A 15,866-nucleotide genomic window follows, 5' to 3' on the forward strand; every position below is an offset into this window, starting at 1 on the left:
TTGATATAAACTAATTCAAATAGACGGTAAAAACCCGAACAATAAACATTTGGGTCGGACTTGCGTGTGTCACATGCTTTATCCGCTACTAATGTTAGCGTTCTCTCAGCCTCAGCAGCAAACATACACTGTAAAAAATGATTTTTTTGGTGAAGTAAATACTACTGAAAAAAAAAAAAACTATGTAATTTACATGAAAAAGTTAGTTCAGGCAAGCATTAAAAAAAACGAAGTAAATTCCATATCAGTACTTAATTCAAGCGAGTAGAAATGAAAGTGTAAATCTCAACTCAATAAAATTAAGTAAAAATTACTCAACTTTTCTGATACTGGGTGTTCCTATCATGCACTGGACCTTGAATAATTAATGAGGTTCATTTTTCACTGGTTTCCAGCTGTATTTACACCGTTTTATCATTGATTTTTGTTGTCAGTATTAGTAACTTGCCATTTTGTGACATTTTAAGTACTTTTTTTGCTCAAAATGACACATTCAAACACAAAAACGACCCATCAAATGTTACCGCCATTGTGTGTTGTCTACCAAGTATTGAGGTCTTTGCATTCACTTGATGCTTAACATCTGACATTATATATAATTTTAACAAATAAATCACTTAGATGATCTAAGTAAAGCACATACTATAAAAGACTAATAAAATTCAATATTATTGTTTTAGTGAAATGTAATGCAAAGGGAATTTCAACTAAAACCATATTAATTAACCTTTTACTAAGTTAAAAGTACTTATTTTCAGTAAAGTTTATTTAATTCCATATTCCAAGTAAATTTAACTTTAAGATTTCTAATCTAATAAATCTACTGATAAATATGTTTAGGTTTTTACTTGGCAAATCTTTGTGAATTTACTAGCATTTTCTGATTGAAAAAAGCTCTTTTCAAGTAAATCCTACTCCAATTTTTCTTCAGTGTACTGCTGTTCTCCACCAATCAGCATCTAGTCAACAAATTAATTACTTTATAATGATATGTAAACATGTATATTACTTCCAATAATTGGTTATCAGTGCCGATTAAACAACTATACATGTTTTATATCATCCCAAAAGGAGGTCGACCGATCGATCGGTTTTGCCAAGTTAATTTGCTTTATAGTAAATGTAAATAACACTTTAACATTTTCACTTCAGCAATAATCTGAAAGCATTCATGAATTACAACTAATTAAATTTGAATAATGCATTTCCAGGTCTGTGTTTTAAAAATGGGGGGGGGGGATTAATTAGAGGTTAGATTAATAGGGACTCACCTGGACTTCGGAACCAATCTTGATGGTCTCCTTGAATCCACCTAGAGCACAGAGAGCCGCCACAGCCTGTCGACCAATCGCCTGCAGCTTGGCTAACTTCCTGCCACTGCTATTACCACTCTCCAGAATACTCTCAGCATATTTGCCTAACTGAGGGATGTACATCAAGGCCCTGGACAACACCTGAGGAGAGGATGGAAGATTTCAACACTGTTGTGCATTTCATTGAGCACTGCACCTTAAGTATAATTTGTATAGGCCAGTTGTGATTGTACCCTTGTTAGGACAAGAATCAAGTAGGGCAGCTCACCTTTTCTGCTGTGCTCGTCCATATTTGAGCAGTGTTGGATTCAGGTGCAGTCAGAAGACTGTGAAGCAGAGCGATGACCTCAGCAGCCATGCTGTTAGCCACGTGACCACTGATGAATGGCCGCACTGGATCTGATCTGTGTTTGGGAAAATTCTAATATTAGAGAAGAATTACATTGATGATAATAAAATAAAAAACATTTGGAATAATTAAGATGTTTTATTGTATTTGAAAGAAGTCTCTTCTGCTCACCAAAAGACTAACGGTGTTCTATTGTAAAATATATTTTATTTGGTAACACTTTACAATAAGGTTCATTAGTTAACATTAGTAAATGCATTAACTAACGATGAGCAATGCATTAGTTACAGTGTTTATTAATCTTTGTTAATGTTAGTTAATACAAATACAGCTGTTCATTGTGCGTTCATGTTAGTTCACAGTCCATTAACTAATGTTAACTAATACAACCTTTGATTTTAATAACGTATTAGTAAATGTTGGAATTAATATTAACTAAGATTAATAAATGCTGAAGAAGTATTGTTCACATATTGTACATGTTAACTAATGTAGTTAACTAATGTTAACTAATGAACCTTATTGTAAAGTGTTACCATTTATTTTAATATTTCCAAGCTGGATAAAAGCAATCCTTTAGTTATTTAAATCCTACTAACCCCAAAATTGTGGTTGGTAGTGTATCACACAGCAAAATCAACACTGATAACAATAAGACATTTTTATTGAGTAACAAATCTGCATATTAGAATGATTTCTGAAGGATCATGTGACAATGAAAATTGGAGTAATGATGCTGAAAATTCAGCTTTGCCACAGGAATTTTAAACTTTAAAAAAAAGAGAATAAAATAGAAAACAGTTTTTTAAAATTGTAATAATTTCACAATATTACTGTATTAACAATTTTTGGACAAATACTGTAAGTGCAGCTGTTTCTCAAAATGTTTCAAACAATAACAACATAATGCCACACTTTTGAATGGTAGTGTTGTTTAGGTAGCAACGTTTTTTTTAAACAACATCAATGTCTATTGTAAAGTTCAGAAAAATGACTGTAAAAACTATTATTTAAATAATAAATAAATACAGCAGTTACCCCTGAACACAAAGCTGCACTTATAAACACTATTATGCACCCTACGCAGGAGGGATGAATAGAAAATTCCATCAAAACTTTCCTGAAGACACTCTGCTACCTATTCAGAATGTATATCTGAATAGGAACTAAGTATATTTTTCATACCGAGCCAATTCAGCGTTCCTCTCTCGGCAGACAGTAGACTGGGCAGTTTTCTTCTTGTCACCTGTATTGGATACCCCAGAGTTCTCCTGGCCAGTGTTCTCTATTGGTGGCCCGACACTAACAATAAGCCCAGACTGAGCCCACTTATTGGCTTTCCGCAAAGCAGAGGATGCCTCTTCTGTGATCACCTCACAGCAACCACTCTGTAAAAAAAGTGAGCAGATTTTACACAAAAGAGTGAAGAGTTTACTGTAAAATAGTGAACAGTCACTAAACCAGAGCTGACCTTTGTCATATCTCGATCCATCTTTACCACCTTCTCCATGTTGGCTCCAGTGCCGAGACGGAAAGGACGACCCTCTGAGCTGCTGCAAGGTGCAAATACTGACATCAATCATAACTTTTATAAAATGGGTTTCTTTTCTTACTATTTTTTTCAGAATCCAAGAATACAATGAGGTTGATGTGTTTTGTAGTGTGGCCGCCCAGTGTTATTACCTGAGTAACGGCTGAAGCACCTCATGTGATGACTGGTCTTCTCTCTTATGGATGAAAATGGACAGCTTGCCATCCACAGCTTCACCTTCTTCACTAGCGTCTTTATCAGTCTTAGCGCTGCTCTTAGGACAGGCCCGTGTCAGACTAGTGTCAGGCTCAGAAGCGCTTGGGGAGAGCAAAGTCTGGCAACCTAAGTGAGGAGATAAAATAAAATTAAACTTGCTGATAAAGCAAGAAATAAAGAAACGGATTCGAAAAATGATCATTTTATAATTACTTATTATATTATAATGAAATCTGAAGGATCGTGTGACACCAAAGACTGTAGTAATAATGCTGAAAATGCACCTTCGCGTCACACTAAATGACATTTGACAAAATGGACATTTGGGCATAATTGTGTGTTACTGCTCATTCAAGCGCGAAACAGACCTCGATTCTGGCAAGCTGTCTGTGCGCACGATACTAGCGCGCTATCTGTGCGCTGTGTGTGTCTGTGTTAGGACATTCACAGGCAGCGAGTTCTCTTTTGTCTCGTCACGCTTGAATGGTTTAAAAGCATTTGCATGAAGAAGAGAGTGATCATATAATGTAACACTAGCCAAAGGATGACAGAAAAAATGGATGCTGCATTAATTGTATTCAATATTAACATGCGTTAACACATTAACAGTCCTATATATATATATATATTAGTGCTGACAAACGATTAAAATATTTAATCGCGATTAATCGCATTAATGTCATAGTTAACTTGCGATTAATCGCACATTTTTATCTATTCTAAATGTCTTTTGATTTCTTTTTGTTACATTATTTTTTTCTCATTTTAATGCTCTTATCAACATGGAAAAGTGGATTGGCTTGTTTAGTGCAAATGTTTTTTTTTTTTATTAGTAGTATTGAAAATAACATTGGAATAGTGCTCAATTTCACACTAACATATATAAATAATCTCTCACACAATGTAACACTGTCTATCAATAAAAGGGTGAAAGAAATACTGATGAGGTCCTGATAGCCTATTGACGAGGGGGTGGAGAATTCGCATCATCTGTCTGTGTGTGTGTGTGTGTGTGTGTGTTTGCTTGGCCATCATCAAGTGGTGTTTCAGACTGGACGTGCTGCGATGATGATCGCTCAGTTCACAACGACAAAACACACAGATCACTTGGTCTTTTCAATGGGACAATTTGGCAACTTTTTAAAATTAAACTTTCCATTCAGAATCTCAGGGCATCCATTTCGGCGTCTCGCGCTCGTCATCCACTCAAAACGTAAAGTTACTATTTTTGGCCAGCTTGCAAGCCGAAACGAGTGTGTGCGGCACAAAATGTCCTCGTGCTGCGCTCTGAAACCCATTCATTTCAATGGCTTGCGCCGCGCGAAGACGTTTTGTTGCTTCTTCGACCAAAGCGCAAGCGGATCTAGACCGTAAACAAAACAACAGGCACGCCGCAAACACACGTTTCGGCTTGTGAGCCGGCTTTGAGTGGATGACGAGCGCGAGACGCCAAAATGGATCAGGACGCATGCCGCGTCTTGTTGCAAAAGCATGTGAAAAAACGACAAAGTTTGCTAGGACAAAAAGGACGTTAATCGCGCGATAAAAAAATGAACGCCGTTAAAATGGGTTTGCGTTAAAGCCGTTAATAATGCGTTAAATTGACAGCCCTAATATATATATATACTGTATATATTAGTGCTGTCAAACAATTCAAATATTTAAATTCCATTAATGTAATAGTTAAATCATGATTAATCGCAATTAATCAAATTAATCACACATTTTTATCTGTTCTAAACAGATGTAAACTGTTCTCTTGATTTCTTTTTGTCCCATTTTTTCTCATTTTAATGCTCTTATCAACATGGTGGAAAAAGTGGATCGGTTTACTTTTTGCAAATGTTTTTTATTGAAAACAACATTGGCATATACTGTGTTCAATTTCACACTAAAACATTCTCACTTGGAGCAAATCATATCACACAATGTAACACTGTCCATCATTAAAAGCGCGAAAGAAATACTGACGAGTTCCTGATATTGACGAAGGGCCGGAGAATTCGCATCAGCTGTGTGTGTGTGTGTGTGTGTGCTTGTGTTTGGCCATCATCAAGCGGTATTTCAGACTGGACATGCTGCGATGCTGATAGCTCAGTTCACAATGACAAAACACACAGATCACTTTGGTCTTGTCAATGGAACCATTTGGCATTTTTTTAAAAGTAAACTTTCAATTCAGAATCTTATTGGCATCCATTTCGGGATCTCGCACTTGTCATCGACTCAAAGCGTAACGTTAACCAACTATTTGGCCAGCTCGCAAAAAGTGTTTCCATTCTAGCTAGATCCGGTGCTTTCATACAGGACACGGAATGCGTGGCGCTACGCCAGTTTTCAAAATTTTTGGATGACAAAACATTTCTATTGGCCACGCTGGTAATCGTCACAGCAGCAAAAGTTGTACTATTTAGAATTTTGACCGTGGTGTGCACGACTTGAGCTTTGGTCGACGACGCAACAAAACGTCCTCGCGTGGCGCAAGCCATTGAAATGAATGGGTTTCATAGCGCAGCGTATTCCATGCCCTGTTGCAAAAGCGTGCGAAAAAAAAAAATACAAAGTTTGCAAAGGCCAAAAAAGACCATAAACCTTGCGATAAAATTAATCGCGTAAAAATGGGTTTGCGTTATATATATATATATAAATTTGCATATATATATATATATATAATATATATTATATATATATATATATATATATATATATATATGTATATTATATATATATATATATATATATATAATATATATATATATATATATATATATATATATATTATATATATATATATATATATATATATAATATAATATAATATATCATTAAAGAAGAAAATTTCAAATGGCATTTAGAGGCCTTTGCATCTGAACTCTTCATATATATATATATATGAAGAGTTCAGATGCAAAGGCCTCTAAATGCCATTTGAAATTTTCTTCTTTAATGATGATTTTTGTCAAACTTGTATATTTAAGTTCAGTAATTTCACTTAAATAACAATTAATAGGTAATTATCATTGCCATTTAAGTGAAATCACTGAACTTAAATATACAAGCTTGATAAAAATTATCATTCTAGAAGAAAATTTCAAATGACACTTAGAGTCTTTTGCATCTGAACTCTTCATATATATATATATATATATATATATATATATATATATATATAGTATTCTTTATATATATATACATTTTATTTTTTTTTACATTTTTTTTTTTTATGTATGACAAAAAAACATTCTCTCATACCTGGCACCACATAATCTGCCAGCTTGGCCAGCAGCAGTGATGCGATGCGGAAGGCAGGATCATTGGCATCTTGCTGCTCTGCATCCAGTGCATTTGTCGAGTAGCTCCAAGAAGGAAGTGCTACATTCCCACAGTCCTCCACACTCATAAGTGGAAGCGCAGCACGGCATAACTGCAAGATAATCAGCACCAGTTTGGGCGAGGGCCGCTGGTCCAGGAGCAGTGACAGAAGCTTGGACACACAGGCAGGCTGGCTCAGGATGGTCTTGCCTATGTGGCTCCTTGGAAGAGGAGAAAGGGCCATGCAACAGTTAAAATTAGTTCAAATCAACTAAATCCATAATGTTTAACTAGTTGAAAGTAAGCCACAGTTTAATTGAAGGACTTGAAATACTAAAAATGTTTTTCTTTTCTTTTTTGTTCATTGGCTTCACACGAAATGAAACCTGTATTGTGTCGTGTTGTATGAATCATGAATGAGCAGACTCAATCCATCAAAAATATTTACAAACTGACATCTGACTCATCTGACTCTAAGCTTTTATTAATGTCACACTCAAACTGAACAGATACCAGTTACCATGTTCATGTGTACTTAACCCTCTATGGACCACACTTTAGGAAATTAAACTTTGAATCACAATTAGTGACTGGTAGGGATACTCCAAAATTTCTGCTACTGAAAATTTTCGGCTACAAAAACAGCAATTGTCATATTAAAGCACACATACAATAATTTTAACTGTAGTGTATCATCCGATATTACATTTAAAAGGTAATATATAATAAGTGAAGTTAAATGAGAGAAAAACGGGAATTACCTGGACAGATCGTTGAGCAAACTGAGCACATCCTGCAGGGCATCATTCCCTGCCGCTTGGTTACCGCAGCAGTCTGTCGCCCGAGCCAGGTGATTGGTTAATAAGCTAGACACCTGTCGTGCCAGTCCAGAATGCACTGCGTCTGTGGAGCCTCCTATTAGACAACAGTGTTAGCGTCTTTTATAATCAAACAGGTTTGTAGTGGTACTTTTTGAACGGTAAACGTTCCTCACCTTCGACTTTTTCCCACTCAATGCAGCGGTTGGCCAGCACCTGAAAAGCAGCCCAGGCCATCGTGGCTACTTTCTGTTTTTTGGTTTGTTTCTCATTCGAGCTGCAATCCCTCTGACTGCTCAGGCTACACAGCCTGTCCATAAGCTGAACCAAACCACTGCGAACGAGACACTGCTCCTCACTCCTGTGGACACCATCAGATGGCACTTTAGATGAAGGTTTCTTATTTTAGATCCACTTCAGATGTAAGTCCAAGTCATCTGTCATTATGTACTTAGCATGTTATATGTTTGGGAACGGTTCATCTAACCCTAACTGATGGAGTGTGTAGCTTTTCATTTCTTAAACAACCATGTAGGAAGACACAATTATGAGATATAATTTCCATCAAGAGGTGCATCGATTTTTGGTCAAGATATTATAGTAAATGCAAGAGTCCAGCACTCTGTAAAGTCTCCTCCAGCACATCCCAAACACTTTCACTGAATTTAACTCTGGACTCAGAGCTGCCAATGCATGTGTGCAAATGATTCTTCATGCTTCCTCCCAACCAGTCTTTCACAATTTGAGCCTGATGAATCATTGTCATCCTGGAATATGACCATGATGCGTGTTCCTACATGGTTGTTTAACAAATGAAAAGCTCCACACTCCCATCAATTAGGGTTAGAAGAACTGTTGGCAAACATATGAAACATGATAGAAGCAAAATAATCACTGCAATAATGATCCAGTCATAGACTCTTAAGTATTTGCCTATTTAAATCCACACAGCAACTTTTTTTTTGGGGGGGGGGGGGGGGGGGGGGTTAGGCAGCGTATATTAGTTAACACGAACTTACAATGAAAGATACTTCTTAATTTCAACACATATTGATAAATTATTAAAATAAAATAAAACTTGTATCAGTTAATATTATGCAATGGATATTACATGAATTAACAAGGAACTGTTGTATTTGTATTAACTAATGTTAACAAAGATTAATAAATAATACTGTAATTGTTTTGCTTATTGCTATAACTAACGTTAACTAATAGAACCTTATTGTAAAGTGTTACTGAGTTACTTTATGTCTTGTTGATAGAATAGAAATGTAGCCTGAAATGCAACAAACTGAAATAAAATGAGTTTCAGCTGAAGTACTAAAATGATTAAAACAAAAATAAATAAATAATGAAAATAAATAAATTAGCAAGATAAATATACAAATATAAAATTAAAAGAAGTTTATTCAAAATATGAATATTGTAATAATATATATATAAAAAATACTAAAATAACACTTCTACAGTAACAGTAGCTTTTTTAATTTAACAAATTAAAATATGCACCATTTACTTTTTAATACACTTTCTTACCGTCGCTGTGCATGACTGATTGGTGCATGAGATTTTGTGTCGGGTTCAAGCTGGTCAATAAACCTATTTTGCCCTCAAAATTGCACTATTGTGACTAAGAAAAAAATGTACCTCTGAAACAACCTTTCCTTTGCAGTCACCTAGGTGAAATTACATAGCTTCCAAACCACAAAAAAACATTTGATGTCACGAGGCTGAAGATGCTTGCCTGGTGTAAGGGATGGTGCACAGCAGGCCGATGCTGTTGGCACAGGCTATGGGGTAACGGGCACAGAGAGACACCACTGATGTCATGGTCTCTCCAAAGGCCTCCTGGACCTGCTCCATCATGCCTCCGCAGGTCAGTTCCTCGACTCTACACATACACACATTCATATGGACAACTTAAGCTTCATGGTAGAGATGCAATCCATCTAGCAATATTAAATCAAAGGCTGCATTTATTTGCTCATTAATACAGTATTATTGAGATATTATTGCCATTTAAAATAAATTTAATATATTAAAATGCAATTCTGTAATGCAAAGCTGAATTTTCAGCATCGTTACTACAGTTTTCAGTGTCACATGATCCTTCAGAAACCATTCTAATATGCTGTTTTGCTGCTCAGTTGCAATCAATTTTTATTGTGCTCAATTATTAATAATGGTTCTTCTTATCATCAATGATAGAAACCGTTTGTGTTGCTAAATATATCTGTGGTAAAAAAAAATAATAATAACAGGATTCTGTGATTCATAAAAAGTTTGTTAGGCATATTTTTTTAAACTGAAAAATATAAAATGTCTTTGCTGTTAGTCGTCATTGCTTGTAATGCGTCGTTGCTAAATAAAAAACATTCTTATCCCAAATATTTTAATTGCAGTGTATCAGTTTCCACAAAAATATGAAGCAGTACAACTGTTTTCAACATTGATAATAATAAGAAATTGAAGAGTTCAGATGCAAAAGTTTGAAATTTTCTTCTTTATTGATGATTTTTTTTCAAACTTGTATATTCAAGTTCAGTAATTTCACTTAAATAACAATTAATAGGTAATTACCATTGCCATTTAAGTGAAATCACTGAACTTAAAAATACAAGCTTGTCATAAATCATCATTAAAGAAGAAAATTTCAAATGGCATTTAGAGGCTTTTGCATCTGAACTCTTCAATTATTCTTGAGCAGTAAATCAGCATATTAGAATGATTTCTGAAGGGTCATGTGACACTGTAGACTGGAGTAATGATGCTAAAAATTCAGCTTTGCATTACAGGAATAAAATAAATTGTAAAATATATTAGAAAACGTTTTTGCATTTTTTTGGAAACTGTGACGCAATTTCAGGATGTTTTTGTTTTTCTTGGATGTTCAAAAGAACCGCATTCATTTAACTAAAAATATGTTATAACAGTATTTACAATTTAATGCATCCTTCCTATATTAAAGTACTTATTTCTTAGAAAATTCTTACTGACCCCAAAGTTTGAACAGTAGTTTGGCAGCAACCTGAGGTTAAACTAGTTTAAAGTGTACCTTGGTCCACCCTGCAGCACCATGGTAACTGGGCCGACCAGATGTGTGACCCCTCCCACCCGAACAGCAGCGGTGAGCAGCTCTCTCATGTGAACCAGAGCCTGCTTCCTCGTGCGACCTCTCCTCCAGCGGGTCTGAGCTGCTGACAGGAAGCTGGTGCTGGACACCTGCAGGCATGAGACTCCATTCAGAAACATTGCAAGTGAGTACTTAATGACTACAGTTGATGTATGACAAGTGTCCTGCTGCATGTGTCTGATCTTACAGTTTGATCAGGTGTTGTTCCTATGAAGGCAAACAGCTGCCCCAGGAGCACGCTGTATGTGGGCTTGTCCTTGCTGTCTTCAATGACCAATGACTGTAGTAGAGTAAAAGAGCTGCTCCGGTGATTGGATGGGTTGATGCGCCTCCTGGACAGACAATTAGTTACTAGAATTTGTAAAACTTTTACCACATTATAAACTTTAACTGATATACATATATTAGGGGTTTAACGGTTCTCTGCAAAAAAGTCGAATCGTACCACTCTCCACCCACGGTTTGGCAAGCACTTGCACCACAGTTCATAACAAATTTGATGAACAAAAAAAACGTGAAGAAAACGCTGATTCTTTGTAAACTTTTTATTCAATTCAAGTGTTGATGGCACAGAAGCGCAAGCAAGACCTGAACAGCACATGTTGCCAACTATGTTTAAAACTCATTTTAAGCCTTGCCAAATTGAACATTCAAGAGCAAGACACGAAAGTGTACTCGCACGTGCTGTGAGAAGATTTGTGAGTGCACACATCCAAAGAGCGCACACGTCTCAGACAGCACACAAATATTGAGTCGTATCAATATTTCACACAAAAGAATTGTCATCATGCCCGTCTTAATGAGAATCCTAGCAGATATAATCTGTCGTCATGACTTAAGTGAACTTGTACAGTCAAGAAAGATGTAACCGTATCAGTATTTTGGATGATGTCTTAAAGTGACAGCAGCCTAATATTCTTGCTGCTGTCTGTTTTTAATGTTCAAACAACAAAACATGGAAATGACATGGAAATCACTCACTAGCTTTTGAAACTTTAATAAGGATTAATCTTTAATTTATACAGTCAAATATGAATTCATTTCATGAAAACTAATGGTACACCTACTTAAAAAACCTGAAAAGCAATGTTTACTTTATTTGTATCTTTGCTCTCTTCTATTTATTTGTGCAGTTGCTGGTAGTTAGATAATTTGTTCCTTTTGTCTTTATTTTTATTTGACAGTTGTCGCTTTTTCCTTGAACATAGCACAAACCAAACCATAACAAAACAATGAACCTAAAACCGTGATACAACCGAGCAATTTGAACCATTACACCCCTAATATATATATATATATATATATATATATACACACACACACTTTTTTTATACCAAAAAAACATCATCCAATTATTGATTTGATGAACGCACCTTCATCTGAACAAAAGAGCCATGCTTTTAAATTTGAGAATTCAAATTTAGAATGACTTTTAAAGTATTTTAACATAAAAAAATTAATGCATAAATAAATATTTAGAAATAAATGAATAATTACATGCATATAAAAATAAATAAATAAAGGCATTAATAAATAAATTACTTCAGCTTTAATAATAGTAATTTATTATTGTGAACATAGGCTGTCTGTGGTTGCCAAATATTCAAACATTTATATAAAAAAACTCAACTAATATGTACAAATCAAATCAGTGTTCTGTTTTATAACTGTTATTTGATGCTTCTGCTGTCACAGACGTACCTTTGTGCTCCATGTGTAAACTCCACATCACTGTTGGCAATCATTTCCAGATCTGAGGGAGCAGACATACTGCGCAGGAACACAGGCTGCTTCACTATGGGAACCATCGATTTAGCATCCGATACCGACTTACAGGCTGTAAGGAGGAGAAGTTAAAAGGGCAGTTAAGTGCATTTGTAAGCTTATGCAAGTGTGTGCATGTTTAAATGTGTGCACAAATAACCTGGTGCGCATGTTGGTGTTGTAGACAGACTCTTGCATTGTGGTGCTATTGTAACATGTAGCAGCAGTTCAGAGCGGTTAATCAAGCTCTTCACAAGCGCTTTGGTTTTAGCCAGTGGAACGGAGCTTCTTTGCTGCTGCACGGCATTAACCTCATGGAAAAACTTCTCTCTGTCGAAAACAAAACACAGGCAATAGTTTCAGAAGTACACTATAATTGGGGTTGGCAAGTTGGTTTAGAAATACATTTTTCATTTTCAATTTTTTTTCTGAAGATATATATATATATATATATATATATACACTACAGGGAGTCAGAATTAGTTTCATGTCATACCTCAAAGCCATCACTGCATTTTCTGGATCTGTGCAGTCCAGAGGAACCTCCTTGAGTGAACACAGAAGTTCCAGCTCCTTCATTTTGTTCTGTGAGCCACAGGACACAACAAATTAATCCATTTTCGACTTCAATCCTGGCTAAAATATAAGCGGAAACAAACCACTGCATAGGTTGTCAATGCCTACACTTTCTGCAGCTGTTCAAGTACAACTGATTGTATTAAGTCAAGTCAAGTCAAGTCAAGTCACATTTATTTATATAGCGCTTTTCACAATACAGATTGTATCAAAGCAGCTTCACACTGATAACATGAAAGTAGCACAACACAGATCAACAACATTGCTACACTCTATTATTCTTTAAAGAAACTAGTGATTCTGGAAGATTACACTAAATAATCATTGGTGCTGATCAGATAAAATAAAAATATGGAAGAAAGAGGCCACACTTTGCATAGACAGTTTATTTTTGTGTAAAAGGAACCAGTTTCTGTTTCAGTGCAGCTTCAAAAGGCTTTAAACGATTCCAGACGATGAATAAGGGTCTTATCTAGCGAAACGATCGGTCATTTCAAAAATAAATAAAAAAGTTTACGTTTTATAAGTACAAATGCTCGCCTTGCTCTGTTCTGTGATGCGCGTTCTTGACTCTCCTGTTCAAACTCGTTCATCATAATGAACAAATCTTTTTTCGGGTCATAACTCGAAGGGTCCTAGATAAGACCCTTATTCATCGTCTGGTATCGTTTAAAGCCCTTTGAAGCTGCACTAAAACTCTCATTTGGACCTTGAACCGTTTGGTTCCCATTGAAGTCCATTATATGGAGAAAATCCTGGAATGTTTTCATCAAAAACCTTAATTTCTTTTCGACTGAAGAAAGAAAGATATGGACATCTTGGATGACATGGGGGTGAGTAAATTATCAGCAAAAGTTTTTTTTAAAAGTGAACTACTCCTTTAAGGACACTCTACAACCAGAAGCCTTCTTATTTGTCATGCAAAGATTACCTTTTATTTCAGAAATGTTCTTCTAGCAAGGTTGCTCTTGTAATGGTGACTTTTGAGCTAATTACGCCAATTTAACATTTGTCGAAATATCATGGTATTATCTGAAGTACCCAGGTGTACAGTACCCCAGTACAGCAGTTGGTAGAAGAGATGTCCGACCTAGGAAAATTTGCTTCTCCTCACTTTAAATTAAATATTTATAACATATTTTGTATGCATGTTGTGCATAACTAACGCAAGAGGGGGAAAAATTACATTGAAAGTTCAGTTCCCTTCAGAGATGCATTTATATAAACCCTCACCCACAATGCAATATTTATATTTTTCTTATAACAATTAGAGCATCACGAAGGGTGAGGTTTCTGCGCCTGGTACAGTATTTTCTCTGCTGGAGCATTGCTGTTCTCTTTTTTTGTGTCCCAGAGCTACTTGTCCTGTCTCTGTCAGGCTTGTTTTAACATTCTGTTCACAGACTTGACATTTTGGGAAAATATTGCAATGCAGTTTGTGTTCAAGTCTGGAATAGAGGTCGGACAAAATAAAACAAAAAAAAATGGTTGCAAATCATGTGTTTGGCAGCAAAAAACCTGGAATACACACTTTTTCTTAAGGTAAGGTACAAATTGTGCTCATAAGATTTTTATTTATCATGCAAAACTATATTTTAGACAAATAGAGAAATTATGAAATTACATATAAAGTACTAAAGAAGTGATTTAAATATAAATTTAAATCAATATAAATTTTATATAAACTATAAAAAATGCTATTTAATTGCTGTTAGCGCAATTAAGTGTCTGAAAGCATTACATTTAGTTCACACAACTTCTCACATTACTTGCCTCAAAGAAGTGATAGTCGTGGAAGAAGGGCGAGTTGTTCTCAAGTTTTCCCTGTTGAGCTTCGTCGACTTCATTCTGCCACTTCTGCTCCAATTCAGCTACACTCTGAAACAAACACAGACACCGAATATTGTGTTACTCCTCAACAGCATCACGCAATATGTTTAGGAAAAGCCCTACATCTGTGGCTACTTGTCACACATACTTGTAACTGTCTCTCCATTGCATTGATCTTCTTGAATGTCTCGGCCATGATTTTGCAGAGCAGATTGTGTTCCTCTCTGTGCACTTCTCTGTACTGGAAATTCACCAGTGACTGCAGTGCATCTACCAGACCCAAGTGCTTTATTACACACGACACGATCACTTCCTCCATCACATCAGGACGGATCACCTCTCTGAGAACAGAATAAAAATAAGATTCATTAAAACAATTACTCTATATTTCTAATGCAAGACGTCATAATGTCAGGGTTTGCTGCCAAAAAAGTCAAACCTTTATGGAAGTGTTGATAAAAAAAAAAAAGTCAAACTTAAATAAAAATACTACTTATTTGAAACCAAAAATGCAAATAAATCATGACACAAATAGGTTTATAAGGTTCGATTTGTTAACTAACTATATTAAATAACCTAAACTTATATAGTTAGAGTTAACAAATCGAACCTTATAAACCTATTTGTGTCATGATTTATTTGCATTTTTATTTGCAGCTTTTAACTAATGTTATGAGATTTAACTTTTAATTAAAAAATCTATATATAGTAAGTGTTGAAAAAAAACATTACTTAGAATTAAGAAGTGCTGAACCATAATTGTACAGCACTTCTTGATTCCAAGTAATGTTATTTTCAACAAAAATTACATCACATAACATTAGTTACACACTATGAATTAACATGCATAAACAATGAACAATTGTATTTTTCAGCTAACATTAATCAATGCTGTAAAAAAAATATATTGGTCAGTGTCAAGTTCATTTTAGCTTAAAGCATTAACTAATATTAGCAAATAAGAACATATGTACCAACATATTTAAAGTGATTGAATTAATATATATATATATAATATTCA

General features: G+C 35.2%; 1 protein-coding gene across 9 annotated transcripts in view; it reads right to left on the reverse strand.

Annotated features, from left to right (window-relative positions):
* Positions 1-15,866, reverse strand: part of hectd4 (HECT domain containing E3 ubiquitin protein ligase 4) — a 113,935-nt gene that overhangs the window by 53,859 nt on the left and 44,210 nt on the right. For all 9 annotated transcript variants that reach the window (XM_089124540.1, XM_089124633.1, XM_089124599.1 and 6 more), the window contains exons 26-41: positions 14,994-15,186; positions 14,789-14,893; positions 12,936-13,024; positions 12,600-12,769; positions 12,377-12,512; positions 10,863-11,007; positions 10,598-10,764; positions 9,287-9,433; positions 7,716-7,900; positions 7,483-7,636; positions 6,662-6,942; positions 3,346-3,535; positions 3,134-3,215; positions 2,848-3,050; positions 1,582-1,717; positions 1,272-1,454 (exon numbers count right to left, since the gene is read on the reverse strand). In XM_089124540.1, coding sequence (XP_088980666.1) covers positions 1,272-1,454; positions 1,582-1,717; positions 2,848-3,050; positions 3,134-3,215; positions 3,346-3,535; positions 6,662-6,942; positions 7,483-7,636; positions 7,716-7,900; positions 9,287-9,433; positions 10,598-10,764; positions 10,863-11,007; positions 12,377-12,512; positions 12,600-12,769; positions 12,936-13,024; positions 14,789-14,893; positions 14,994-15,186 — 2,566 coding nt within the window. The remainder of the gene's footprint in view (positions 1-1,271; positions 1,455-1,581; positions 1,718-2,847; positions 3,051-3,133; positions 3,216-3,345; positions 3,536-6,661; positions 6,943-7,482; positions 7,637-7,715; positions 7,901-9,286; positions 9,434-10,597; positions 10,765-10,862; positions 11,008-12,376; positions 12,513-12,599; positions 12,770-12,935; positions 13,025-14,788; positions 14,894-14,993; positions 15,187-15,866) is intronic.

The sequence above is a fragment of the Pimephales promelas genome, chromosome 1, assembly GCF_988280905.1.
Source record: "Pimephales promelas chromosome 1, fPimPro1.hap1.1, whole genome shotgun sequence".
Lineage (NCBI taxonomy): Eukaryota > Metazoa > Chordata > Actinopteri > Cypriniformes > Leuciscidae > Pimephales > Pimephales promelas.